At 53.9% G+C, this 27,853-nt stretch overlaps 1 protein-coding gene across 1 annotated transcript; it reads left to right on the top strand.

Annotated features, from left to right (window-relative positions):
* Window positions 1–844: 844 nt before the first annotated feature.
* Window positions 845–26,165, top strand: ACVR2B (activin A receptor type 2B). The gene is made up of 11 exons (XM_065886455.1): window positions 845–1,049; window positions 19,443–19,650; window positions 19,958–20,067; window positions 20,222–20,373; window positions 20,457–20,600; window positions 21,098–21,241; window positions 21,567–21,715; window positions 23,155–23,269; window positions 23,906–24,044; window positions 24,138–24,268; window positions 25,842–26,165. The coding sequence occupies exons 1-11, from the start codon at window positions 998–1,000 to the stop codon at window positions 26,034–26,036; spliced, it is 1,539 nt and encodes a 512-aa protein (XP_065742527.1). The 5' UTR covers window positions 845–997; the 3' UTR covers window positions 26,037–26,165.
* The last annotated feature ends 1,688 nt before the right edge of the window (window positions 26,166–27,853 follow it).

The raw sequence follows: 27,853 nt of genomic DNA, 5'->3' as shown, positions 1-27,853 counted from the left end.
TGTGTGTGTGTGTGTGTGTGTGTGTGTGTGGGCGGGGGGTTGGGTTGCAGACGTGGGGGACCACTTGTCATTTCAGAGAAATCAGACTTTTTTCTGCCGAGTAGTTCATCCATCAATAAAGACACGACTCCTGTGGTTCACTGTGACCCCCATCTCAGGTGGGGAAACGGTGGCGCAGAGGGGAATTCAGGCCAGAGTCCGGGGGCGGCCCAGCACTCAGGGGTCGCACGGCAGGCTGCGTTCAGGAGCTTGGGCTCCATCCAGCGCGCGAAGCAAGAATCCCGGTGCCGCGGCCCCGGGGTCCCGGGGTCCCGGGGTCCCGGGGTCCCGGAGTCCCGGGCTCAAACCGCGATCTCTGCCAGCTCGCCCTGCCTCGCCCTCCAGTCCTGCAGTTTGCACGCGCCTCGGGAACGGCCCGAGCGTGGGGCGGGGCCTCCGTGTTGTTGTTTCTCTGGGGCCCCGCCCCTGAGGGGGGCGCGGACCACGCGGCCGGAGGGCCCGCCTCCCACCCCCTCCCCTCCCAGCTCGCCCGCCTCTTTGTATCCAACATCCGGGTTTCCCCGCTGGCTCGGCTCCGTGGCCGCGGCTCAGGAGCCATTTTGGACTCAGTTCAGCTCCCCTCCCCCCACCCCTCCCCCCGTTCATGGCCCCTCCGGACTCGGCCCCTGCGCCCCGGGCCCGGGCCCAGCCCCGCCGCGCTATGCCTGAGTCGGGCGCGCCCCGGCCTGCGCCCCGCCGCCGCCCCCCGGCCCCCGCGTCGCCCCGGAGCCCGGGCCGAAGCCTGCGTCGTCCGCAGTGGCCCTGAGCCCGGCCCCGCCGTCCGGCCCTTAGAGCCTGCACGCTGCCCCGGGACGAAGGCTCGGGAAGCGCGCGGGGAACAAGACCGAAGGAAGGAGCGGGAAGAAGAGCGCAGCCGCCGCCGGGCCCTGCGCGCCCCGGGAGCGCCGCGCGGCCCTGCCCGCGGGCTCCGGGTGTCCGCGGGGCGGCGCCGCGGAACATGACGGCGCCCTGGGCGGCCCTCGCCCTCCTCTGGGGATCGCTGTGCGCCGGTAAGGACGGGGCGCGGCGTGGGGGGCGCGGGGCGGCTTCTGGCGCCGTGCGGTGTTTACCAACAAAGGGCGGGCCCGCGGCCTCCTCGCCGCACCACCTGCACCCAGCTTGCATCTCCCGGGGCGGGGACGGGGGGCGCGCGGGGCGCCCTGCTAGCTGATCTTGGGGGGATGATCTTGCCTGTGCGGCGGCCTGCGGGGCTCCGGTTCGCGGAGGCGACCCCAGGGTCGGGGTTCAGGCTACACAGGTGCGTGGAACCGAGGGAGAGTGAGAGAAAATCCCAAGCATGAGGAAGGTAGTCAAGCGGGGCAGGCAGATCTAATACGGGGGGTAGCGGGACTGTAGGTGCAGCAGCGGCTGGGGGCAGGATTGCTTGACCCTCAGAGCCACTAGGTGTAGCGAAGCGACGCGGGCCGCTTCACACAGCCCGGAGGAGTCACTTGCACCCCATCCCACCAGCGTCTGCGTGGTATTCCCCCGGAGGCGCGCCGTTGGCGCCAGCTCCTACCTGCGCCCGCTTTCCCTGCGGCGCCCCGGGACGCGAGGTGCGGCCACCCCGAGGGACTGCTTTGTTTTGCGCTCCTGGGAGGGGAGGTGGGGCGAGAAGACAAACCAACAGGTCCCTATTCGTTCTGGCCACCGGGAAGCACGTGGCGGGGGTGGGTGACCCTCGCGGCCAGCGCTCGGCTCGCGTGAGGGTGTTTGAGGGTGTGTGGTTGCGGGTGTATAAAGCGGAGTTCCGCTGGGAGACCGCTTTTCCCCCAGGCCGAAGCACTGATTTTCCTCTTCTAGCGGTGCTGGGACGCGCCCTATTCCAGTGTGCGCGCAGGGACGGGCTCCGCGCTCGGCTTCGGACGGCTCCGGGCAGCCCTGGGAAGCGTGGGGAGCCGCGCATTAAAGCTCCAGGGAGAAGCCCGGGGCGGTCTCAGAGGCCGGTGTGCTGCAGCCCGGGAGCCTGGTCCTGCGCGTCTTTGTTCCCAGCCCCCATTACACATGCAGCGCGGGTCCCCAGACGCCCGCGGTGGCAGCAGCGTAGAGTCTGGGAAACCCGCGAAGGGCGGGGCCGGGCGTGCAGGGGCGGGGCTGGGATCCCTCGGCTGCTGAGTGGGTGGGGAACGCGCATCTCCAGCTCATCCCCACTCCCACTCTACGCGCCTCCTTTGCAGTGTAGCAGGGTTTAGCTGTCTGCACCGAAGGCAAGTGAGTTCTCCGAGTGGGGCTTTGGAGCTGCGTAGCCTGAGTGCAGCGACCAAAGGATAGAGACCCCTTATTGGTACCTGGGCACAATATGGAAAGGGTGTCATGGATCTTTTGGAGACATTTCCTTTGTCGTAGATGCCGAGAGTTGGTGGTGTTGAACCTGTTCCTTTCTCTGCCTTTTAAGTGCTGCTTGGAGCTGCTTTTCCCCAAGAATGAGATCTCTGAAGTGAAAGGAAGGCATTGGCCTCTAGAGGGAAGGGCTGCAGCCTGACGACTTACTAGGCACGCAGCAGCTCACCTGACTGTCTGTGGATCCCTCCTGTAGGTGCTGGGCTTTTCCAAGACCATGTCTGCAGAGGGGGCCTCCTCCCAGGACAAGGACAGCCTCAGACCAAAACCCTCTCCCTAATTATCTCTGTCTGGCTTGGCCAGTCTCAGGTCCCTCCCTGATTATGCAGGCCAGGGCCAGGGTGGGATTGGACCCCTGGCAGGACTGTATTTCCCTCCTCTTCCCTGGCTTGGGCAGTGCTCAGCAGTGCATCTTGCAACGTGGGGCAGCCAGAGTTAGGACAGAGTCCACCAACCTGTGTTCCTGCCCTGGAGGAAAGTGGGGGTCACTGGGTGTTTCTAGTGGTGACACCAGCCAGTCCTTTGGTGGCCACTGCCCTGACTTGTGAAGAACTATGGGAAGAGCCTCGACAGGCCCAGGTAGGAGCAGAGCTGGCCCTCCTGTTCCTTTGACTTCCTTGATACCCTTCCTTCAAGTTCCTGGCTTGCTGTTTAGAAGTACCCCCCCCCTGCAGCACACAGTGCCCTTGTAGAAGGAGGATCTAGAACAGCACTGTCCAACGGAAATATAGTGTGAACCACACATGTAACTTTAAGTTTTTCTGGTATTTATGTTAATAAAAGGACAAAGAAACAGGTGTGTCTTAGTCTCCTTGGGCTGACTGTGTGACTTAAACAACAACTTATTTTCTCACAGTCTGGAGGCTGGAAGTCTGAAGTCAGTGTGCCAGCATGGTCAGGTTTTGGTGAGGGTCCTCTTCCTGGCTTGCAGATGGCTGCCTTCTCACTGCATCCTCACATGGGCTTACCTGGTGCTTGGGGTGGGGAGGTGGGGGGTTTGTGAGGTTTTTTTTTCCTCTTCCACTAACCCCATCATGGGGGCTCCACCCTCATGAACCAGTCTAACCCTTTGCAAAGGCCCCGTCTCCAAATACCATCGCATTGGGCATTAGGGTTTCAACGTACGAATTTTGAGGGGACACATTCAGTCCGTGACAAGGTCAAATTAACTTTAATGGTATATTTTATTTAACCTAATGTATATAAAATAATCATTTCAACTTGTAATCAGTATTAAAACAGACATTCTCCAATTTTTGTACTGTCATAAAAATCCACTCTGTATTTTATACTTACAGAGCATCCCAATTCAGACTTTGCACATCTCAGATGCTCAGTAGTCGCATTTGGCTAGTGGCTACCGTATTGGATGGTGCAGGCCTAAAAGAAGAGGCAGAATTGATGCTGCGGTAATGGTCCAGGGTACTTGTTACAAGATCAGTGTTAGTTAGTTTTGCACGTCTTCTGTATTCTGTGCCTGGCCCAGTGTCCTTGGGAGACAAGTCATCTGGCTCTTGCCTTGCAGTGGATATCCCAGACACACATCTGTGTATCCTGCAAGAACTCCTGACATCTGTCTCTGTACTTGGGGTTTAGATCAGGGCCTGTGGGTTGGAGAGTGTTCTGAGTGAAATGTCAGGAGCCGCTGGCTGGGGAGGAGGACCTGATTCCTGTCTGTCACATTGGGAAGTGCAGGCCTTGACTGCTCCAAGCTGTCCTCATAGGTGGGCTTCTCTCTGACTCAAAGATACTGTCCATTTCCTCAGGGGAGAAGTGTATGTGGAATGAGTGAAGTGACCCTCAGGCCCAGTGTAGTGGTAGGTGTCAAGGACACGGACCACAGAGTCATGGGCTGTTGGTGCCCTTCCCCAGGGAAGGGTGTCCTCTGCTACCTGTCCTTGTACCTGCTAAGAATTCCAGACTCTGCCCTGTCTGGCTGGCTGGGCTGCCCTTTGGGAAGAGTGGGCACCCTCCTCAGCTCTTAGAGATGCTTCCAAGGTAGATGATGTAAGAAACTCACCCAGACTCCCTGGCTCTCCACCTGGGTGAAGACATAAGATCTGGAACCCCATGGCCTCCCACAGCTTGGGTGGGCTGCTGTGGTACACTACTCTGCAGGGTCTTTCTGGGCATCTCAATTCCCAAATAGCACCTGGACTTCCCCTGGCACTTCGCCTAAGGAACTTCCTTTCTAGGGAGCCCAGTGAAGAGTGCCCATCCTACACCATGGGCCCCTTTGAGAATCTCGTGAAAGCTGTGGACCCTTCCCCCACAGAAAATAAATGCAAATAAGAAATAGAACCCATGTGAGAGTATGTGCATACGTTGTGCACACTCGCTGTTTGTACTGATACCACCTAATTATGGCCCCCTGGATTGGACTCCGTGAAGGCCTGTCTGCCCTCTCTGCCCTGTCTGCCCTGCCTGCCCTGCCCATTGTACCAGTCCTGGCCGGGGGCTATGCACTGGGCAAGTTCCCACACTGCTGCCTCCACCTACCCTGTTCTAGCCACTGGGCATGACTTGTCCTTTACTTCTGCCTTTTGTGACCCTGCCCAGTGTTCACATGCCCTGATCCACCCCCCACCCCCCCCTTCCTTCAGGAAGCCCTCCCCTGAGTGCCTGTGTACTGCTGCCTGGGGGCTTAGGGTAGTGCAAGTGAGGACCAGGAGACGTCAGGTCCGAGTTTAGATCTACTTGCAGATACTGACCTGTTACCAGGGCCTGGGATCTGGGGGCTTAGGTCAGGGGCAGCTGGTCTGGGTAATACTTCTGAGAATGACACTGGGTAGACAGCCCTCAGGCAGGATCCTGGCTGGGTAGACCTCATTCTAGAGCAGCGTTTCTAAACCTTGACACTTGACAGTTTGGACCCCATGATTCTTTGGTGTGTGTGTGGGGGGGGGTGGAGGGCATCTTGTGCGTTGTAGGATGTTTAGCAGTATCCCTTGGCCTCTACCCGCTAAATGCTAGTAGCACTTCCAATCGCGAAAACCGAAAATGCTGAGTGGAGGGGGCACAGATCGCCTGATTGAGAACCTGATCTAGAATGTTCTCATGCCTTTAAAGGGACAGAGAGTTGTGGGCGGTGGGGTTAATGGCTAATACCACCCCCTGCCGCACACCGCCCCCCCCCCCCCCCATCGGATTCAGGGTGGGAGGTTGTATTCTCAAAACCTAGGAGATTCCTGCTTCAGCCTCAGGGTTTGGTTCGAACTCGTGGTTTGGGAGTCCTGCTGGCCACCGAGGAAAGAATCCTGGCGTCCTTGAGTTTTCTCAGAAGTGGTTCGGGTTTCAGGGAGGCGGCGATTGTGGGTGGCCGGGCAGCCTGCCTGCCGCCCCCGCCCACCACCCTGACCGCGCCGCCAGGTTCGCAGCGCGCCTCGCCCGAGGGGCCGGGGCCTCTGCGCCGCGCGGCGCCCCTGTGCGCGCACCTGGCAGCCGACGTGGGCCTAGCGGAGCGCCGGGCATGCCCTCCCCGGCGAGCCCAGCAAGCGGGCTGGCCGCCGGGCGCCCTGGGGAGGCGGCGCCGCCCTGGGCCTGGAGCTCCGAGCCCGTGGACCCTGGGGCAGGGGCGCCGCCTCTCCCCAAAGGTACGGGTGCGCGGCTCCACCCTGGCCGCGGGGAGGTGCGGTAGACTGCACGGGCGGGAGACGGGACTGCGCCCGCACCGCGCGGGCCCAGACCCCGGGGTTGATCTCTACCGGCGCCTGTTGGTTGTGCTTGGCAGGCTGGCAGCCCGTGTTCGTCCTCCGCTCCTCCCCCCGCCTACTCGTGGCTTGGCTGGGGAGCTTTATGGGGTCTCCCCTCTGATCTTGAGCTCGGCAAAACACAGCTTGCTGAACTGGCAACGGATTACAGACGCTTCTTAGAGTAGGAGGAAGCACTCCCAAAGCTTCAGTTTCCAAGTTCTCCATGTCGCTGGTGTGTGAAGTGCTTATTTTAAAGGTTTTTTGTTTGTTTGTTTGTTTGTTTGCTGGGGTTGAGACTCTGCTTCCATCTCTTGGAGTCTTTCCAAAGTGGACTTTGTTGCCATCTCAGGATTCTTTATTTTTTTCCCCTTCCCTTCCATTCTGTCACCTGTTCTTTGTTCCGGAATAGATACCCACCCCCTTGTTTGGGGCTTCCTTTTTGGCCTTTCTCCACCAGACTCAGAGGCCTGCCATCCCAGCCCCAGAGGTGCCTGGTCCTTGAGGTCCTGGTGGTGCTGCTCCTGGAAGCCTAGGTTGTTGGGTGGGGGCGGGGATGGGGGAGAGTAGAGTCCGCTGCCCTCTTCTGAGTCTGTTTTTAAAGTTTCTCAGTGCTGTTTTTGTCTGAGACAATGGTAGGTACTGGAAACCAACTGGTAATGCAGGCTGAGGTTGTTTGGGGGTCAGCTGTGCCTCCCCTGGCCCAGGATCAGTCATGGCTTCCCACATTTGGACAGCCCCATGCCTTGCCCTGGTTATCCCAGTCTGGCTGTACACATACATGCGCCTTTTTCAAACTCTCTCAGGGACTGGCAGCCCTAGCTGGGTGTTTTCATTCATGGGCACGTGATTGCTGGGACTGGGGGTTGGAAAGGAAGCCTGCCCCAGTGGGCGCATGTGAGTCCTCCTCCCAGGGGCCTTCTAGGGGCTGGGCCTGCCACTCAGTGGGACTTCTCCTCTGCCTGGTTTCTGGGCTGGAGCTGAGGCGTTCTGTGAGGTGAGCGCATGTTCTTGTTTGCAAACGTTTGTCTACCGACTATTTCAGTTCCACTCTGACAACCAAGGAGGCTAAAATTAGTTCTGGGGAAGGAAAAGGAAGGCTGCTTGGAAACCCAAGCCCTTGGCTGGAGGATGGAGGAGGCTGCTTCCTGGGGCTTGGGCCCAGCATTTCGGAAGATGTGACCAGACAGCTGTTGTCTGTCCATCTGAGGAGAGGGAGGGGCCCCTGCTTACCTCCTAGACCTGAACCAGTGAAAACAGGAGGCTGACTTGGAAGCTGACGCTCTTGAGTGTTGATGCCAGGATGTTTTTTCCTTCTGGCTTGCAGTGGTGCCCAGTGTTTTTAGGTATGAGGACAATGCCTCTTAATGTCCAGTGTCATTGACAGTCCTCCTTCCCCCTTCCCCCTCATTGATTCAGAAAGCATGCATGAGTTCTCAGAGCCTTGGGCTGGCAATCATGGGTTAAGAAACCCTTACTTTATATCCTGTTTGGGAATTTCCTTTTTACCCAAGTTTTACATTCCCTTCAGGTGCTCACAAGCCAGGCAGACCAGGGCCTTCCTTGGAACTGCTGGCTTGGGTGGGAGTGTGGGTGGGAGTTAGAGGAGAGCCCTGTGGTCCAGGCCTCATAAGTAGAGCCCTTTGTGCCCTGAGGGCAGAGGAGATCAGGGTTCCTCTGCTGCTGGGGCTTAGAAAATAGAGGGGCAGAGAAGGTAGGTGAATTCTGGTTTCCCTTCCCACCTGGCTGGCCCCTCCTGTGAACCCGCTACCTGAGAGTGGGTCCTGCAGGACTACGTGGGGGAGGAGAGCCAGGGCAATGCGGTCCTGTCTCCCCTACCCTGAAAAACCCCTCCCAAGTCTCCCCTCATCCAGGGGTCTCCTGGTTAGCCACCCTGACATATAGTTGAGTGGTGGTCACATTGGCCATAACTTCTTTTCCCATTTAAAATTTTATTAATTTTTAGTTTTACAAGTAATACATACGGATTCAGTTGCAGAAATTTAGATATTACAGATAAAACCGGGGTCTCTTTTACCAGCCTGGTCCGCCATCTGAGTCCTCCTCCAGAACTGAGCCTTCTCAGGTTGGTGGATATCTTCTAGACGTTTGACATATGTATCTATAGAAGTACTTAGAGAAATAAAGCTTTTTTTTTTTTTAACCTAAAATGGTATTACTCTTTTTCAAATACTTAGCTGAAATATAAAATATGTATAGGATAGCGTAATTATCATAAGTGACATCTTGAGGAATTTTCACAAACTGAATATGCTGATGTAATCAGCATTCAGATCGAGAATCAGAAATTTACTGCCCTCTCCCCAAGCAAGCCCTCTCTTGCTCCATTCCAGACTCTACCCCTAAACCCCTAAGGGTAACCACTATCCCGACTTCTAACAGCATATGTTATTTTGGCCTGTCATTGTGCTTTAAATGAATGGAACGTTACAGGATGAACTGCTTTATGTCCATCTTTTGCTCACCATGTTTTGTGACTTGCGTCCGTGTTCTCGCATGTCATGGTCTTTTTCTTTTAGCTGTGCCGTGCGGCATGTGGGATCTTAGTTCCCCCAACCAGAGGCTGAACCCATGAACCCTGCATTGGAAGTGCAGAGTCTAAACCATTGGACTGCCAGGAAAGTCCCTGTCATGGCTTTTTTTTTTTTTTTTTTAATTTATTTATTTACTTTTGGCTGTGTTGGGTCTTTGTTGCTGCGCGGGCCTTCTCCAGTTGCGGCGAGCGGGGGCTACTCCTCGTTGTGGTGCGTGGGCTTCTCATTGCAGTGGCTTCTCTTGTTGCAGAGCACAGGCTCTAGGCGTGCGGGCTTCAGTAGTTGTGGCACACAGGCTCAGTAGTTGTGGCTCACGAGCTCTAGAGTGCAGGCTCAGTAATTGTGGCGCACGGGCTTAGTTGCTCCGTGGCACGTGGGATCTTCCCAGACCAGGGCCCGAACCCGTGTCCCCTGCATTGGCAGGCGGACTCCCAACCACTGTGCCACCAGGGAAGCCCCCCTGTCATGGCTTTTTAAACTCAGAGATCTGTTCTGGCAATCTTGTTAATGTATATGGATCTACCTCAGTCTTTTTATTTATTTATTTACTTTTATTTATTTATTTTTGGCCCTCTGGGTCTTCATTGCTGCTCTTGGACTTCCTCTAGTTGTGGTGAGCGGGGGCTGCTCTTCGTTGCGGTGCACTGGCTTCTCATTGCCGTGGCTTCTCTTGTTGCGGAGCACAGGCTCTAGGCACGTGGGCTAAAGTAGTTGTGGCATGTGGGCTTCAGTAGTTGTGGCTCGCGGGCTCTAGAACTCAGGCTCAGTAGTTGTGGCGCACGGGCTTAGTTGCTTCGCAGCATGTGGGATCTTCCCGGACCAGGGCTCGAACCCATGTCCCCTGCATTGGTAGGCGGATTCTTAACCACTGTGCCACCAGGGAAGCCCCAGGACATGTGTATTTTAAATTTTGATAGATATCGAGAAACGATTATACATGGTTATACTGTGTCTTGGTGGTGGTGGTGATGGTGGTGGTGTGTGTGTCCTGTGTAATGTTAGATTATAGAGGTTGGAAATAGCCCACCTGATGAAGGGTGCCCAGACAGGGAGGGTGCTCACTTCCACTGACCTGGTATCTCAGGAGCGCCAGAGAGGCTGCTTCCCATGTCTGAGGCTCCTGGTTACTGTGCCGACAAAGGGGAGGTGGCAGTGGACTAGCCAGGATATGGTCTGGGTTTGGGGTGGTTGTGCCTGTGTGTGTCTGTGTGTGCTCACTAGCTAGGCTCCATACTGCCTCCACCTCTCAGAGAGACTGAGGCTCTTGCCGAAGGTGGTGGGGAGCAGGGCTATACTGGTGCACCCTGTGTGTTTGACAGGCTCTGGGCATGGAGGGATCCTGAAGTCACGTGTGAAGATAATGGTGGTAGGAGGTATGGGAGAAACTTGTAAAAGAATTATTTTAGAGTCTGGTGAGAGGCTTTTCACACCAGAACGGGTTCTGGTGAGCTTCAATTCCTGGCTGAGCGTGTGCCACGTTCCCTTGCACGATCTTCTGCCTTCACTGGCTGAAGAATTAAAGAAGACAATTTGAGACGACTTGTTCTCCAAAGCCCCTGCTTTCCTAGTCCCTTCTTCAGCATGCTCTCTACTCTTTCACTACCATTTTACTGGGATTCCTTGTGTGAGCTCCCATGTCAGGCCCTGCTCGTGGAGTTAGGTGGAAGTGGGTTGAGGGTACTGTTTTCAGTGTAAATGATGTCCCAGTCAGCTTTCCCACATTGTACAGGTGATGTGCACTGTCTGTGTATTAATCGGCTCAGGCTTCTATACCATGGAATACCACAGACTGGGTGGCTTAAACAACAGAAATTAGTTTTCACAGTTCTGGAGGCTTGAAGTCCAAGACTAAGTTGCTGTCAGGATTGGTTCTTGGTGAGTCCTTTCTCCTTGGCTTGCAGGTAGCTGCCTTCTTGCTGTGTCCTCACACAGCCTTCTCTCTGGGTGTGTACACTCTGTGGTGTCTCTTTTTCTTCTTTATAAGGACATCAGTCTTGTTGGGTTAGGGCCCCACCCATATGGCCTTAATTGACCTTAATTGCCTCTTTAGAGACCTTATTTCCTAGGACAGTCACATCGGTGGTTATGAATTTTGGAGGGGGACACAATTCAGTTCCTGAGGGTCTGAAATAATAAAGTTGGTTGAAAGTGAATTTTCCTCTTGAATTACACTTTGGAATGGAAGTTACTTTTTTCAGGACTCTGCTTTGGGGTCAGTGTTCTTCTCAATTGACACTTTCTATGGGTAGTCTTATCTCTACACTGGTATCTCAGTTGTTGTGTTTGTGTAGAGGTATCCCCTTTGGGTATTATATATGGTCCTGAAAATATATCTAAAACCTGGGTTAAAAGTAGATATGGAGATTTCCTCTTTTGATGATCAGGACCAACCCTCTTTCTGAAAGCACCTGAAAAGATGGACAAACTGAGAAAACATCTCTGGTTGAAAGCATTGTACAGCTATCTCTCAATGCTGAGACCTACCAGGCCAGGATATGTGTGATAAAAGAGGGCTTGGGTGGTGACTTTTATATTTGACTCTGTTTTCAGTTCCATACGGGCACCTGAAAAGCTGAGCCTTGCATTTGATAGCCTTGGGCTAGGAAGACAGGAATTGGAGTTCTAAAGAGAGGGTGGGTATAGTGAGCCCCTCTTTTTGGGTTGGGACCCCAAAGATGTAGAGGTGAGGGGGAGGCAAAAGAAGACAAACTCTAAAGTGGAATGAAGATGTGAGATGGTAGAAATCATGTTGGCTTCTCAGCTTTCTCCACAGCCAGATTAGGAGTCTGTGTGATCAGTGGCCACTTGTTATATTTGCTTTCCAACTTCAGAACTTCATTTCTGTGGTGCTTTCCCATTCTTTTTGTCCTTAAAAACCTTTTCTTTGCTGTGGTTTTAGTGGGGCTACAGGAGAGAGCAAAAATAGCATTTGTGTATAATCCTTGCCCTTTACCTGGAAGCTCTCTCACCACTGTCCTTCAGGAATGATGGGCCCTGGAGAAAGGCAAGTGTTTCAGAGAATGGCCCTGGACCCACACCTTGTTCCGTGGATGGTGCCAAGGAATTGTTTACAAAGTTCGAGGTTGGAAGTGACTTGAGGTGACCTAGCTTGATTCCTTGTGCCTAGGCTGATAGAGCTCCTTTCGTCACCCTTGGAGATTGCTCTTGAACTTCCATTTCTGGCAATAATAGTGAACAAAACAGCTGAAAAACCTCTTCATACAAGACACATAGAAATGCTGGATAAAGTATAACAAATATCCTTTTTACTTTTTTTTTTCTTTTTGCGGTATGCGGGCCTCTCACTGTTGTGGCCTCTCCCGTTGCGGAGCACAGGCTCCGGACGCACAGTTTCAGCGGCCATGGCTCACAGGCCCAGCCGCTCCGCGGTATGTGGGATCTTCCCGGACCGGGGCACGAACCCATGTCCCCTGCATCGGCAGGTGGACTCTCAACCACTGTGCCACCAGGGAAGCCTCAAATATCCTTTTTAAATGTATATGCATGATTGCATGTATAACAAAGTAAGGGACAAGCAAGAGTGGGCTGGAAGCTAGAGCTGTACCGCTTCACTGGTTAAAGCTGCTTTTTCCTGGGGGACTTTGCCTCTCTCCATAATTTAGAGATGTGGGTTTAGTAGCAGTGTGTGAGGCACAGGAGATAAGATGTGGAATTGAGACTGAGGCTCTCACATGATAAGATTTCCACAGCAGCATTCATTCAGTGAAAGTATGGACTAGAGGGAACATTCTTTTGCTGATAAAGGGAATAGATAATAAAATTGTTGGTTGGTCGGGGGTGGGTAGTTTCACTTGAGAATTTGTAACCATAGATTTGTGCTTCCATGAGCTTGGAGTTGGAGTATATACCATCTGTGTTTCCTGGGAGTTAAGTAATTAAAGTGATTCCAGATTGGTAATGTCCTAGAGAATTTGGCAGAATTTGGCAGAAGCAAAAATATAAATTATCTATGGAAGTTTGCCCCCTCAAACTTGGCTTCACTTTTTATTCCCACAGAAAAGGCCCCCACTGAACACAAGCGTATCCAAAAACAGAATCCAAAATTCCAAAACACACAGGGAAACAAGATACCATGAGTGAAATCATCAAAAGTAACAAGTGGCAGAAATAGATGTTCAGGAAGTTAAATTATGGAATTAGAAGTGAGGGATTTGGAAGTATGACAAAGAACAGAAGTATCAAAATTGACCAAGAAGGTTTTTTAAAAAATAAAACTTCTAGGGACTTCCCTGGTGGCGCAGTGGATAGGAATCTGCCAGCCAGTGCAGGGGACCTGGGTTCGATCCCTATCCGGCAAGATCCCACATTCTACGGAGCAACTAAGCCTGTGAGCCACAACTACTGAGCCTGCGTGCCACAACTACTGAAGCCTGTGTGCCCTAGAGCCTGTGCTCTGCAGCAAGAGAAGCCACCACAGTGAGAAGCCTGCACACTGCAAAGAAGAGTAGCCCCCACTCGCCACATGCACAGCAATGGAGACCCAATGCAGCCAGAAAAAAAAAAAATAGAACTTCTAGAAATAAAAAAATAGATTAATTGAATTTATAAATTAAATAGAAGAACTAAACAGCAGATTAGACCCAGCTAAAGAGAAAATTAATGAATTGGAAGTTAGACCTGTGGAATTATCTGTAATGGTGCTTAGACACAGAATTGAAAATTGTGAAAGCAGAGTTAAGAGACTGGGAATGGTCTGATACTTGTAATAGGAATTTCAGAATCATAGAATAGGGAGATGGCAATATTCAAATTGATAAAAGCCAAGAATTTTTCAGGATTTATGAAGGGCATGAATCATCAGATTAAAAGCATATTCTTCCAAGCAGTACAAAGAAATTTAAACATGGACTTAGACACATAGCTCATAGTGAAACTGCAAGAAGCAGATCTAAGAAAGCAGCCAGAGGGAAAAGACAGAGTATGTACAAAGTTAAACTACTAGTAGACGTTTCAGCAATAATGATGGAAGCCAGAAGACAGTGGAATAATATTTTCAAAATGCTGAGAGAAAATAACTCAACCTAAAACTTTATGATCATCTAAACTGTCAGTGAGGAAAAAGAACAAATTAACATTTTCAGAAAGATGAACAAAGGCTTCTGTACCAAAAGATCTTTACTGAAGGAAGATGTTCGTCAGGAAGGACAGTGATCCTAGAAGGAAGAGTGGAGATCTTCCTTCTAGGAAGGGTGAGCAGACAAACTGGAGAATGTATGGACTAATAAGAAAATGCTGGGCTTCCCTGGTGGTGCAGTGGTTAAGAATCCGCCTGCCAATGCAGGGGACGCGGGTTCGAGCCCTGGTCTGGGAAGATCCTACATGCCACAGAGCAACTAAGCCTGTGCGCCACAACTACTGAGCCTGCGCTCTAGAGCCCGCGAGCCACAACTACTGAGCCTGTGTGCCACAACAACTGAAGCCCGCACGCCTAGAGCCCATGCTCTGCAACAAGAGAAGCCACCGCAATGAGAAGCCCGCGCATTGCAATGAAGAGTAGCCCCCGCTCACTGCAACCAGAGAAAAGCCTGCTCGCAGCAACAGAGACTCAATGCAGCCAAAAATAAAATAAAATTAAATTAAAAAAAAAAAAGAAAATGCTGACTTTATAAAACACAGATAATATCTGCTTTGGGAGGCGGATAAGAAGAACAACTTATTAAATGTGGAACACAGATATTATGTTAAACTAATTTAATGTAAGTTGGAAGGAGGTAATTGGAGTTAGAACAATTAAGTTCTAATGAGGGATGGAAGAGATGTTGATTAACTTCAGGCTTTTAGCATAAATGTACATATTAAAACTTAAAGGCTAGCTTATAATAGGATAGAAATAGGGTACATTACTTCCAGACCAGAAGTGGCTGAAATAATGGAATTTAAAAAGATAATCCAAGGTGGTAGCAGTAGAGAAAAAACAAATTTAAACATAGTGGTAATCTTAAATGTAACAGGAGTCAATTCTAGGATCAAAGACAGTGTTAGATTGAGTTGGGATAAAAAAAGATACAGAAAGATTTAAAATAAAAGTTGGAAAAAGATAAACTGGGAAAATACTACAAGAAATGTCATATAGCTATGCTAGTGTCACATAAAGTAGACTTTCTGGCAAAGAGCAAACAAATAAATGAAGGGGGTTACTATGTAGGAAGAGAAGTTTTATTGGAATCTATAATAACTTTCTATAACCCAAAGGAAAAGCAGCCCAGCAGAAAAATGGGAATGGGTGCGAACAGGCAGTTCTCAGAAGGGGCTGATGAACACAAACATGATCACTGTCACAAGCAATCAGGAAATGTGGATCAAAACCATGATGTACGATTTCACCCTGACCAGGTGAGCACATATCAGGGGCTGACGGTGTGGCTCAGGGGGGCTGGAGTCTGTTGGGCACATAAATTGGTACATCCACTTGGGAGAACAGTGTGACTGTATCCAGTGAGTTGGAGATGCTCATCCTTATGTCCCATATCTCTAACGTGTGGCTGTATTTCCTAGAGAAATGCACGCTCATGGGCACTAGAAAACACGCAAAAGAGGATTCAGGAGGGTTCACAGAGGCAGTGCTTAAGTCAGTAAATGTTGTAAATGACCTAAAGGTCCAACAGGAGGATGGACACTTAGTTTTTGGTCAGGCCATACAGTGGACTGTTCTGTAGCACCGAGAATAAAGGCGTTACAGAGCATGTAAAGGGCATGTACTCTAGAGCCAGGCTGCCTGGTTTCAAAACCTGGTTTTGACAATAAATAACTTGGGTAGAGTTATCCTCTTGTGTGAAAGAAGTTCAAAGAAACGTAGGCACGTTTAGGATTCTTTACTGCCTCTTGTATGTATGTGCCATTCCACCCTTGCGTGTCCACACATACACGTGTGTGTGTGTGTCTGTCTGTCTGTCTCTCTCGTGCTCTAGCCCTCCCCTTCGCCCACCCCTTCACCTCCATTTAGGTTCCCTTGATTCCCCCCCCCCGCCCCCGCCACGCGCCATCCTCACTCTGGTCGTGGGAAGATGGTGAAGATGCTCCTGTGTGGATTGGGGGAAGTGGAGTCATAAACTTGGATACAGACACTGTGGCAGGGAACCCTCACCTTCAGGACCCTCGGCTCCTCTGGAGGAACCTGCAGGGACAGCAGGTGCTCAGCTGGTGGCAGGGCCCCCTGTGGGGGGCAGGGCTGGGGAGCCTGAAGCAGGGCCTCCCGGGAAGAAAGCCTGGCCACTGTGTGTGGGGGGGGGCTGCCCCTCCTCTCTGGGCAGACCTGGAGGCTGGACCATGAGGGAGAAGGCTAGGCTCGCCTCGTGCGGCCCCCCTCGGGCGTGGCGGCTCCTGGGGGGGGTGCACTGGTGCAAGGGGCCTGAGGTGGACGTGGTGGCGGCTGGCATCGCATTCTCACCACTCTACAGTGTAGGTGGGCTGCGCCCACAGGGAGGCGGGGGCTGCCGAGGGGCCTCCAGGAGCCAGGGGCAGGGTGCAGTGGCCCACTGGCTACTGGGGTCTGCGCTACCTCTGGGAGTTGTTGGCTGAGCTAGATGCACCCCGAGGCCAGAGCTCGGGGGACCCCAGGGGAGGCGTGGCCCCTCTAGCTCCAAACCCTCCCACCAAGGCTCTGCCTCACCTCTTCATCCCTCTTCCTCTGCCTACTGGATTTTCCCCTTGTCTCCCCAGTGCAAGTCGGGTACATCCAAAGTCAGCTGGCCTGGGAAATAGACCTCAAGTGTCAAAGCCCATCATTTAGGTTCATCCCGCTCCTGGAATGTGGGTTCTGAGTAGAATCTGCATATATTCTTTCTTTTGGTGGTGGTGCGTGTCCAGGAGCGGGGTTTCTCTGTTCTCCCTGGACTGGGGGCTAGGGGAGCACTGGGGGCATCTTCCTGCCGAGGTGTAGGCCCCTTGGAACGTAAGGACTGCCTGCTGGGGACACTGACGCTTGTATACCTGCTTCCTTTGGAGGCTACCGGTTGGGTTGGCTGGTGCTCAGGGGTAGAGTGAGCCCCTTGCCCAGGCATCTGGGGGGAGGTTCCCCACGGGGCTCTGAGGCAGCATGTGAGAGGGATGGGCGAGCGGGCTGGGATCGGGGAGCCTCCTCTGCAGGGGGCCCGGGCTCTGTGAGTGTGGGCAGGAACCCTGTGTCTGTTAAAAGGCGGAGGCAGCCTTGTGGTTGGAGTGGTGCCAGAGGCTATAAATAGCTGAGTGTGTGCAGAAGCGGAGTGCCGGGGAGGAGGGGGAATCCCTCTCCAGCTGGCAGCAGAGCCTGGGTGTGGTGAGGGGGGCATGGAGTCTCCCAGTCTCCCCTGGTCCCCCTGGGGCTCTGAATGCAAAGCTCTCTCAGGTTGGGTATGTACACTCCCAGCCTGACAGGGCAGGGAGCTTGTGCTGTGATGAAATGGCATAGGCAGCAGGGCGTGTCAGGCTCTAATGTAACAGCCAATGTGCCAGGCATTGTGCTAACCAGCATTAAAATGCATTAACTCATCTCGCTCTTGGAACAGCCAAGGAAGTAGGTTCTGTTATCATCCCCTTTTCATGAGTGGGGAAACGGAGGCACGGGGTGGCTGGATCACTTGCCAGTAAGCATCAGAACCAGGACTTGAATGGGGTCATGGGCACCTTTTGTTTCCAGTTGGTCTGTAGGAGGATCTTGTCAGGTGGGGGTCCAGTGTCATCCTGACCACCTGGGTCCTGGCCACACGGTAGTGGCCAGAGGGGTCTCTGCCTGACCAGCAGCTTGGAGAGGGGAGCTGGGCCAGCCTTGGGCCATTCCTGATGTCTGCTGGCCTCTCTTGTTCCGGCTCCTTGCCTTATACAGGGGGTGGGGGCTTGTTGTCGGAGTGGAGATGGAAGCTCCCCTGAGGACCTAGGGCTTGGGCTGCAGGCTGAGGCCACCCCTCCTGTTTTCCCCTCCCTTCAGAATCGTGCTGTAGCCAGGAGATAACTCTGTCCTTCTGTCTGATCGTTGGTCCGTCCTTCCTTCCATACATCCATCCATCTATCCGGTCTGTGTCTGGAACTGGTTCTAGTACTCAAGACAGTCAAGGCTTCTGCAGTTAAAGCATCAGCTTTGCAGTCCTGTGGGGGAAGCCTGACATTTAAAAAGCAGTTGTCAAGCACATTTGTAATGATTTGTCTCTTTCTTTTTTAAAAAATTATTTCTTTTCTAAATTTTTGTCTGTGTTGGGTCTTCGTTGCTGTGTGTGGGCTCTCTCTAGCTGCGGCGAGCAGGGGCCACTCTTCGTTGTGCTGTGCGGGCTTCTCATCACGGTGGTCTCTCCCGTTGGAGAGCATGGTCCCCAGGTGCACAGGCTTCAGCAGCTGTGGCACGCAGGCTCAGCACTTGTGGCTTGCGGGCTCTAGAGCGCAGGCTCAGTAGTTGTGGCGCACAGGCTTAGTTGCTCAGCAGCATGTGGGATCTTCCCCGACCAGCGATCAAACCCGTGTCCCCTGCATTGGCAGGCGGATTCCCGACCACTGCACCACCAGCGAAGTCCCTGTTTTGTTTCTTACATGAGTGTTCATTATGTTATTTTCTCTGGGGAGTTATCTTTGGTTACATTATTTTTATACTTCTTGAATGTCTGAAATAATCCTTTAAACAACAACAGGCAGTTAGTCAAGGGTGATAAATTAGGTGATGGAGGAAGCACAAAGGCCTGTGGAAGTAGAGAGAAAAGAGCCAAAATATAACGGAGAAAGTTGTGAGCATCTTGCAGCCAGAGGTGATAACTTGTGCTAAGCCCAGAAGCCCAGCTTGGGGGTCTGCCCCACAGGTCAAGTCTCCCAGGACCCCTACTAGAATTGCTGCTATGGATGCAGTGGGCCCCCTGAGCCCTCTGGACTGGGGACTTTGCCGAGCACAGCCACCGAATGCTGCTGCAGGTGGGCGGGAGCCTGTGGGCATTGTCGGCACCAGCCTAGGCCCTGCGGCTGGTGCTCACTTAGCCTTTGGTCTCCGAGATCCACCCCATCCCCTCAGCCCTGTTTCTCACTAGTGGAGCTGCTCTGAGACAAGGCAGAGACAGTGGCAGGAACCTGCCCTTCTAGTTTCTCAGACGTGGTCCCTGAGGTCTGCATCAGAACCACCCAAGACAGAGGGGGTTGGTTAAAAACCGATCCAAGGATTCCCCTAGTGGCGCAGTGGTTAAGACTCCATGCTCCCAATGCAGGGGGCCCGGGTTCGATCCTTGGTCAGGGAACTAGATCCCACATGCATGCCACAACTAAGAGTTCTCATGCCACAGCTAAGGAGGCTGCCTGCCGCAACTAAGACCTGGCACAACCAAATAAATAAATTAAATGAATAAAATTAAAAAAAAAACAACGTAGATCCTGCCCCCACTCCAAATGGATGGGTCTGGGCAGGGCCCAGGAATATGCATTCTTTAAAAAAAATTATTTGGTTGGGCAGGGTCTTAGTTGCGGCAGGCAGGCTCCTTAGTTGCAGCACGTGGGCTCCTTAGTTGTGGCATGTGAACTCTTGGTTGCGGCATGCATGTGGGATCTTGTTCCCTGACCAGGGATCGAACCAGGGTCCCCTGCACTGGGAGCGCAGAGTCTTAGCCACTGAGCCACCAGGAACATCCCAGGGATATGTATTTTTAGCACCACCCTCCCGCCCCACCCAGATGACACAGTGATTCTGACCGTGCCCTGGGGTTTTGAGGGCCCCTCCATTCATTGCTGCTGCTGCAGGGAAGCAGCCCCCCTCCCACCCAGGAGCCCCCCACTGTGCATCTGGCTGTCAGTCTGGCCCCCTGCCTCCCTCGTGGGCCTGGGGCTACTTGGCAGCAGCTCTCTCCCCCGGGCACAGGTTCCGGTCGCGGGGAGGCCGAGACGCGGGAGTGCATCTACTACAACGCCAACTGGGAGCTAGAGCGCACCAACCAGAGCGGCCTGGAGCGCTGCGAGGGCGAGCAGGACAAGCGGCTGCACTGCTACGCCTCCTGGCGCAACAGCTCAGGCACCATCGAGCTCGTCAAGAAGGGCTGCTGGCTGGACGATTTCAACTGCTACGACAGGTGCCAGTGCCCCTGGGGCTGGGTGTCTGGAGCCGAGGCGGGGACACACGGGCTCTCGTGGCAGCCTTGGCGAGCAGGGGTGGTGCTGGGTCCCTGCCCCTGTTGCGAGGTCCCCAGGAGGGCTCTGGGTGCGTGTCCACCCTCTGTTGTCCCTCCTGACCCTGGGTCCCACTTTAGGAGAAGTGGGCTCACACTCCCCCTGCCCCCTGCCTGGTTCTCTGTGGGGTTCTTTGTGGGAAGGGGTTTGGCTGGGCCGCCCCGGGGAGGCTGTCCCTCACCTGAGGAGCGGATGGGAAACTTCCTCCAGGCAGGAGTGCGTGGCCACCGAGGAGAACCCCCAGGTGTACTTCTGCTGCTGCGAAGGCAACTTCTGCAACGAGCGCTTCACCCACCTGCCCGAGGCGGGTGGCCCGGAAGGTGAGGGGAGGGGAGCGATGTGGGCCGGCCTTGGCCCCCCACCGAATGCTCAGCTCCTCCGTGGGGTGGGGAGTAGCCACAGGGCTCTTTGGTCTGGCCCTGGAGGTGTGCGGGTAGGCGGGCTGTGTGACACCGGGCTCCGTGTGTCCCCCAGTCACGTACGAGCCACCCCCGACAGCCCCTACCCTGCTCACTGTGCTGGCCTACTCGCTGCTGCCCATCGGGGGCCTCTCCCTCATTGTCCTGCTGGCCTTCTGGATGTACCGGCATCGCAAGCCCCCCTATGGCCACGTGGACATCCATGAGGTGAGATGGGGTCGGCTTGGGGCCGGGCAGGGTAGAGGTGGGGAGGCCAAGCCAGATCCTATTAAGCCCTCGATTCCCCCCAGGATCCTGGACCTCCACCCCCATCCCCTCTGGTGGGCCTGAAGCCACTGCAGCTGCTGGAGATCAAGGCTCGGGGGCGCTTTGGCTGTGTTTGGAAGGCACAGCTCATGAATGACTTCGTGGCTGTCAAGATCTTCCCACTCCAGGTGAGTGTGTGCCTGCGGGTCCCAAGCTCTCTGCCCCAGGGCAGTCCACGTCCTGTACAGCTGGGATGAGAGAGGAGTGGGCCCCATTGGGGGTGGTGACGTTCACCGTGGGCCTAGGGTAGGGCTTCGCAAAACTTTGATTTGCAAAACCTCAATCCAGTCTGGTTTTCAGGGTTTTGTTTTGCCATCAGGTTCTGCTTAGGGGCCCTAGACACCAGGCTACCCCGAGCAGTTGCCTGGGACACTTGGCAAAGCCAGACCTGCTCTGCTTCTCACTGATTGGGTGGTCCTGGGCTCCTCACTTCTGTCTCTGGACCTCAGTGGCCCCCTTTGTAAATCAGGTGCTGGCCTTGGTGATCTCAGGGGTCACTGTTGGTCTGGGGTCCTGGGCCTGGCTCAGTCCTGCTCCACCTCCCTTACAGAGGCTGAGGTTGGGGTTAGTGGGAAGCTGCAGGGTGGCATGGCTGCGGTGAGGTTCAGCCGCATCCCTGCCTCAGGACAAGCAGTCATGGCAGAGTGAGCGGGAGATCTTCAGCACACCTGGCATGAAGCATGAGAACCTGCTGCAGTTCATTGCCGCCGAGAAGCGAGGCTCAAACCTGGAGGTGGAGCTGTGGCTCATCACGGCCTTCCATGACAAGGTGAGCACACCCCGTGGACCCTGCTCCCACGGGAGGTGACCGTGGGCCCCACTGGCCTTCCCCTGCGGTCGCCCGTCCTGGGTGTGGGCATGAGGGTCTGCGATAAGAAGCCCTCGCCCTGGGACCAGTTCTTACGAATGGGAGTAGTGACTTCATGATTACCACTCTCTGACGGCTCCCCCGTCCCAGCCCCTCCTGGCCTCATGAGTTCCAGCATCTGGGGGTCGGGGGTGGGAAGCCCGGCCAACGGTCCATGGAGATGGCCCTCCCGGGGCCGGGCTGGATCCTGTCCTCCTGTGCCCAGAGTCTGTGCTGTTCCCTCTAGGGCTCCCTCACGGATTACCTCAAGGGGAACATCATCACCTGGAATGAACTGTGTCACGTGGCAGAGACAATGTCAAGAGGCCTCTCATACCTACACGAGGATGTGCCCTGGTGCCGTGGCGAGGGCCACAAACCGTCTATTGCCCACAGGTACCTGGGTTAGCAGTTGCCCTCTCTGCGCTTGACCTGGAGCTGCAGAGAGGTTTGGAGGATGAGAGCAGGGCCTGGGGGTCTCAGTTTCATAGACGTGGTTAGCTGCTCTGTGGTGTGTCAGGGGCAACCGCACAAAACCCTGTGCCCACCTGACTCTTCCCCTGCCTTCTCCCTGCGTCCCCTGCAGGCTGTGGCCTCACAAGTCAGTTCTCTGGTTCCCTCCAGTGGCCGCAGGAGGAAGTGCCGACTGCTGACTAACTTTGGAGAGTTGATTTAGCAGGTCTCAAACTTTTTGGTTAGGATCCCTTTACACTCCTGTGGGTTATGTCTGTTGATATTTGCTGTATTAGAGCACACGTATTCCATTAACTGTCAGAGTGATGACATGTGTGTGTAGCCTCTGGAAAACTCTATACTCTTGGGAGAATGAGCTTAAAAAAAGGCAACTAACGGATTATTATGAGAAGAATGCTGACCTTGCAGATCCCCTGAAACAGTCCCAGGGATTCACTGGGGTCCTTGGATGGTGCTTTGAGAACCACTGGGCCACCTCCTCACCACAGTGGCAGGCACTGCTCTAAGCACTTAGAAACACCAAGTCATTTCAGCCTCATTACTGCCCTGTGAGATAGGTACTGTTTTTCTCTGCCTGTCTTACAGGTGAAGGAACAGTGGCGCAGAGAAGTAGACCTAGTGTAGTGTGGTTCTGTGGCTGTGAGGTAGGGAGTGAGCCTCGAATTCCAGGGTTCAAAGCTGAAGGGCCCCGATGGTAATAACATTAATGACATAGGAGGTTGACTGTATGAAATTGCCGTTGTTGTAGGTCAAAAACGGTTGAATGTCGACTCTTCCATATGGTTCCACCTAACGGTAGTGCATAGTAAGTGTGCCAGGGGTGGCCCTAAACATTCGTCCGTCGGTTTAGCCCTCACGGCAAGGCTGAGACAGGCGCGGGGAGATTGAGGACCTGCTAGGGAGGGGCCAGGCTGAACGCAACCTCAGCACCCGCTCCGCTGCTCCCGTAGCGGCTCGAGCCTCGGGGGCCTGCTCGGAACCCAGGCCAGTTCACTGAAACTTCTCTTTTCACTCACGTCCCAAATAGTGTAAATTCTTCCCAGAAAATTCACATCCCTGGCTGCTATACCCCCTCCTCAAGCCCTCTGAGAATGTGAGGGCTGGCCTTCGATGCTGGGCACCGGGCTGGGGTCAGTGTTGCCGCTCTGGCGGGAGTGCAGTTCTGGACTCTCACACCAGTGGAGGGAGGCGTCCTAAAGCTGCCTGTCCGTGTGGCTTCATGGAACTCCACCCTGACGCAGACCCTGCTCCCCACGGGTGGGATGGCCTGGCCCGGGGTCTCTGGGAATCAAGGTGGGAAGCCAGGAGGAGGGTCAGTTGGACCACATGTTCGACTCTGTCTCAGTCCATTGTCTCCACAGGGACTTTAAGAGCAAGAATGTATTGCTGAAGAGTGACCTCACGGCCGTGCTGGCTGACTTTGGCCTGGCTGTTCGGTTTGAGCCAGGGAAACCTCCGGGGGACACTCATGGGCAGGTGACGAGCCTCAGGGGGTGCGAGACGTGGGGGCACAGGTGGACGCTGCCCCCCCCCAGCTGGCAGGGGGCAGGGGTTGCCCCGCGAGCTCAGAGCTGTCTGAGAACTCCAGGAGCAATGCTCTCATTTCACCCGTGGGGAGAGCGAGGCCTGGCGGGTGGTGTGGTTTCCCAGGCCAGCCAGTGAGAAACAGATTTCCCTTCCTCTTTCAGTTGTAATTATTAAACAAGATAAAAATAAGATAAATAAGAGTATACTAAGAATCCAAACCAGAAACCTAGGAAAGGTAACCTAAGGTTAAGCCTAAGCAAATCATCCTAAAACAAAGGCTATTACTGTTTTTAAGTATTCTCCCCCTTCTGCTTTTGGCGTGTGTCTCAGTGAAGTACACATCATCTGTGTAGCCCCTCGTGGTGCTGATGGAGGCAGCAGTTCATGGAAGATTACTGCTGTCTCGAATGACACTTTACAGTCGTCATTACTTCATGACCCCGGGGCCCCCCGGGGATGTGGTGCGTCAGGGACAGCCGTCATTGTTGATGGCCCTGCTGTGCACACGGCTGTAGCTCCTGTGTCCAGCTGTGAGTGCATTTGTGCGTGGCTGGTGACCGCAGACCCTCCCTTGTCCCCGTGCAGGTGGGCACACGGCGGTACATGGCCCCTGAGGTGCTCGAGGGAGCCATCAACTTCCAGAGAGACGCCTTTTTGCGCATCGACATGTATGCCATGGGCCTGGTGCTGTGGGAGCTCGTGTCCCGCTGCAAAGCTGCCGATGGTGAGCGGGACGGGAGCCCTGAGCATTCTGGGTGTGTGGGGGTGTGTGGCTGGGCGTTAGGCTGACCCCGCCGGGCTCTCTCTCCACCCCCAGGACCTGTGGATGAGTACATGCTGCCTTTTGAGGAAGAGATTGGCCAGCACCCGTCACTGGAGGAGCTGCAGGAGGTGGTTGTGCACAAGAAGATGCGGCCTGCCATCAAGGATCACTGGCTGAAACACCCGGTGAGGGGCCTGGGGGGCAGAGAGGGCAGCCCCTCCCATGTGTGGCAGGGTCAGAGAGAGGGGCCTCAGGCAGCGGGACAGCCCCTCCTCCCCTGCCTGGTCAGAGGCCACTTGATGCAGTGCCTCCCTTCCACCAGGGGAGCGTCTGGGGAGGTTAGTGCTCTGCAGGGAGGCGGCTCTGGTTTTGGCCACAGAGAGCGATGGGGTCTGACAGCTCCGTCAGAGCCCTGGTTGCCCCGTGGAGCACTGGTGCAGTGGAGCCCACTGGCCCTGGGCCTGACACATGTTGGTTGGAATCCTGGATCTGCCGGTCAGTAGCTGGGTAACTTCCGGCAAATTGCTTTATGTCTCTGAGCCTTTGTCTCCTCAGGGTAGTAATAGATTGAAGGGGTTACTGTACATCCCCAGGCAGGACACCTATCACATAAGTGCTTAATATGGCTTAGCTCTGTGGCATCTGGGCCCCTCCAGTCTGGAGATACCATACAAAAGACCCCAGCTATGGGCTTCCCTGGTGGCGCAGTGGTTGAGTCCGCCTGCCGATGCAGGGGACACGGGTTCGTGCCCCGGTCCAGGAAGATCCCACATGCCGCGGAGCGGCTGGGCCCGTGAGCCATGGCCGCTGAGCCTGCACGTCCGGAGCCTGTGCTCCGCAACGGGAGAGGCCCCAACAGCAAGAGGCCCGCGTACCGCAAAAAAAAAAAAAAAAAAAGACCCCAGCTATGTAAATCATTATCTTTCTTGGAAGGTTATTTGCCTCCAGCTTCATTGAGTCCTTCCCCCTGCTACCCCAGGGTTAATTCAGAAGAGGGACATCCTTGGGGCCAGTGGGAGCTAGCGCTCTCAGCATATGGTCTGGGGTCGAGCTGTGGAGGCCAAGTTCAGCTGCCATGCTGCTCCCTGGAGCCCAGAGCCGCAAATGGAAAAAATCTTAGGCATCAGGAGAGGGAAGCTGGGCCAGGAACTTACCTTCTGCCTCAGACCTCCTCAGTCTCCCAGGGCAGAGAAACTGGGGTTGCCAGTCCAGTTTCCTGATGAGGAGCAGATCCAGAGAGGTCTGAGTGTGTCCTGATGCTGAGCAGGCCGGATTGCTCCTGGGCGTGGGCATTTTGCCCATCCTGCTGCCTTTCCCAGCTGCACACAGTTGGTTCCAGCACAGGGTGTCACTCCACGTTCCCTGGACTCTGGGGAGGTGTCCAGGGCTATGGGGGACAGGGTGGGATGAAGCCTTCCTCTTTTCCCACTGTGACTGCACTTTGGGCCCTTATGTGGTTTGGGCTTGGCGTAATAAGATTTCCTTTGAATATCACTGCTCCGCGGCAGCAGCCATGTCTGCCCCCGGAGGGCCCTGGGTTGCCCTGCTTCCCACGTTGAGGTTCAGTGGACCCTTCGTCAGCGCTGTGGAGGAGGCCCGTGGCCTCAGGCTGGTGACTGTCGGAAGGGGAGTCTCCTTCAGACCCCTGCAGGTGGGCTCGTGGCTCTCCCCGGTCCTCAGGAACATCGTCAGGTTTGCTTGTCCTCAGTGAGGGCCACCGGCAAGGGCATCTGTTTCCTCTCTCCCGCTGGTGTGCAGGGCCTGGCCCAGCTCTGCGTGACCATCGAGGAGTGCTGGGACCACGACGCAGAAGCTCGTCTGTCCGCGGGCTGTGTGGAGGAGCGGGTGTCCCTGATCCGGAGGTCTGTCAATGGCACTACCTCGGACTGTCTTGTCTCCCTGGTGACCTCCGTCACCAATGTGGACCTGCCCCCGAAGGAGTCGAGCATCTAAGCCCAGGACATGAGTGGATCTCCAGACTCAGTGGATCTGAAGAGGAAAGGAAGAAAACAAAGTAGTGTTTTGTTTTGGAAATCCTGTAACACCAACAAACACGCAAAATGCAGCTGCTACTTTACCTTGACTTCTATTATTATTATAATAATTATTATTATTATTATTAATATTATTTTTTGGATTGGATCAGTTTTTACCAGCACATTGCTCTACTGTATCGCAAACAGCGGACACGTCAGCAGGCGTTGAGGTGCTGAGCTGTGAATGCAGAACCAGCGCCGTGCTGAAGAGCCTCGGCCACCTCCCGCCCTTCGGGGTTCATTTTTCCCTCTTTCTCTTTGTTTGTTGTCTCAGAATCTGTGACACAAAGAAACCCATCTCCTGTCTTAGGAAACTTAATGCTGCAAACTCTACCTAGAGGAACCTTTGAAGACTGTTACATAAGAACACATCTTCCTCAAAAGAGGAGTTTCCCTCTGCCCTCGTCCTCCACCCCCCCCAGCCCCCCGCCTTTTACTGTGTTTTTCTCCCTTTTTAGACAGTGAGTATAAGAAACAGCAGATGTGTCTTTCACGGATTAACGGGTGTTGTCCTGACCGAGGAAAAACTGGGCTGAGGGTGAGGATGGTTTGGACCGGAGTTGGCGGGGAGGACAGAGCTGGGGGTGGGGTTTGGTGCAGAGCTACACTGGACCCGGGCACATTCGGAGCAACATCCTTTGCTATGAGACTACTTCTCAGGTAACCAGGAATCGAGGGGAAGGAGTGTGTGGAGGCCAAGCGTTAACGGCAAGAGCAGGGTTTGGAGAAAGTCTGAAATCAGGTGTGACTCTGACCCATCTGTTGGCCCTGACCAGTTTTTTCCACTCACTTGGGCTTGGGCATAGGACAAAACATTTTTTCTGCCCTGATTTTAAGGTTAGGTAAGGGTATAAATCATCACGGTTTAGTGAGTACATTCTTCATAAGACATGATACTGTAAATATCTTTAATGAGGAAAAGTTGAAATATGTACATTGCTTCCTCCTGGAGCAGTTCAGGGAAATGGCCACAGGGGGCGCTCTGCACAGCCAGGGCGGGAGAGTTTCCTGGGTTGGGCCTGCCAAGAAGGCCTGCCACTCTGGAGACCCCCGGAGTCCTGCAGTGCTGGCTCTGCCCTGTGTGGTGACGTTATTGTCCCTTTCTGTGGCTCGTGAACACAGCTTTCTCCAGACCCTTTAAAGAGGTGCATATTCGAAAAACAGTTTCTCTGTTTTGCCATAACCTTGCTCTCGTCAGTGAATGTTCCTAATGCTGCTGTTTCAACATTTGAATTTTTTTAATTTATGAAACATGCAAATTTTTTTAAAAAACAAAACACACACATCCACACATACACGCTTTGCTATGTGGCTTCCGAGGTTTAAATTTTGAAGAGTAAGAGAATTAAAACTTCACGACCACAGACCACCTCAAACCAGAAATACCTCAGAATTTTCTACTTGTGTAAGTTTTATTATATATTTTATTAGTTGTGTTGTCTTGTAGTAAGTATATTTTAATGTAAGTTGGCTTTTATGACAAGAAAGTTTAAAAGAAATAGAGAAAAAGAAGAAAAGTTGTGAGTCTTCTAGGGAGTGCTACCATTTTTCTTTGATAACGCCCCCTTGTAAATAATTGTCATCAACTGTAGGTTGGCCGTCTGGGCCGAGTCTGGGCATTCATCACTCTTATTTGTGAAGACTTTTCCTTCCCGTTTCTTTAGACCATTTTATTTAAAAACTGGATCTCTTCACCTTGCGGGTAGGCGAGTTGGTGGACGATGGGGAGAGGTT

Source organism: Phocoena phocoena, chromosome 10, assembly GCF_963924675.1.
Source record: "Phocoena phocoena chromosome 10, mPhoPho1.1, whole genome shotgun sequence".
NCBI lineage: Eukaryota > Metazoa > Chordata > Mammalia > Artiodactyla > Phocoenidae > Phocoena > Phocoena phocoena.
Note: the sequence above shows the minus strand (reverse complement) of the source record. Positions and strands in the feature narration are given on the sequence as shown.

Coding starts and splice junctions, on each gene's coding strand:
- ACVR2B (XM_065886455.1), top strand. CDS start 998: ATGACGGCGCCCTGGGCGGCCCTCGCCCTCCTCTGGGGATCGCTGTGC. Junction 21,242..21,566: donor TCACGGCCTTCCATGACAAG/GTGAGCACACCC, acceptor TGTTCCCTCTAG/GGCTCCCTCACGGATTACCT. Junction 24,045..24,137: donor CCGCTGCAAAGCTGCCGATG/GTGAGCGGGACG, acceptor CTCCACCCCCAG/GACCTGTGGATGAGTACATG.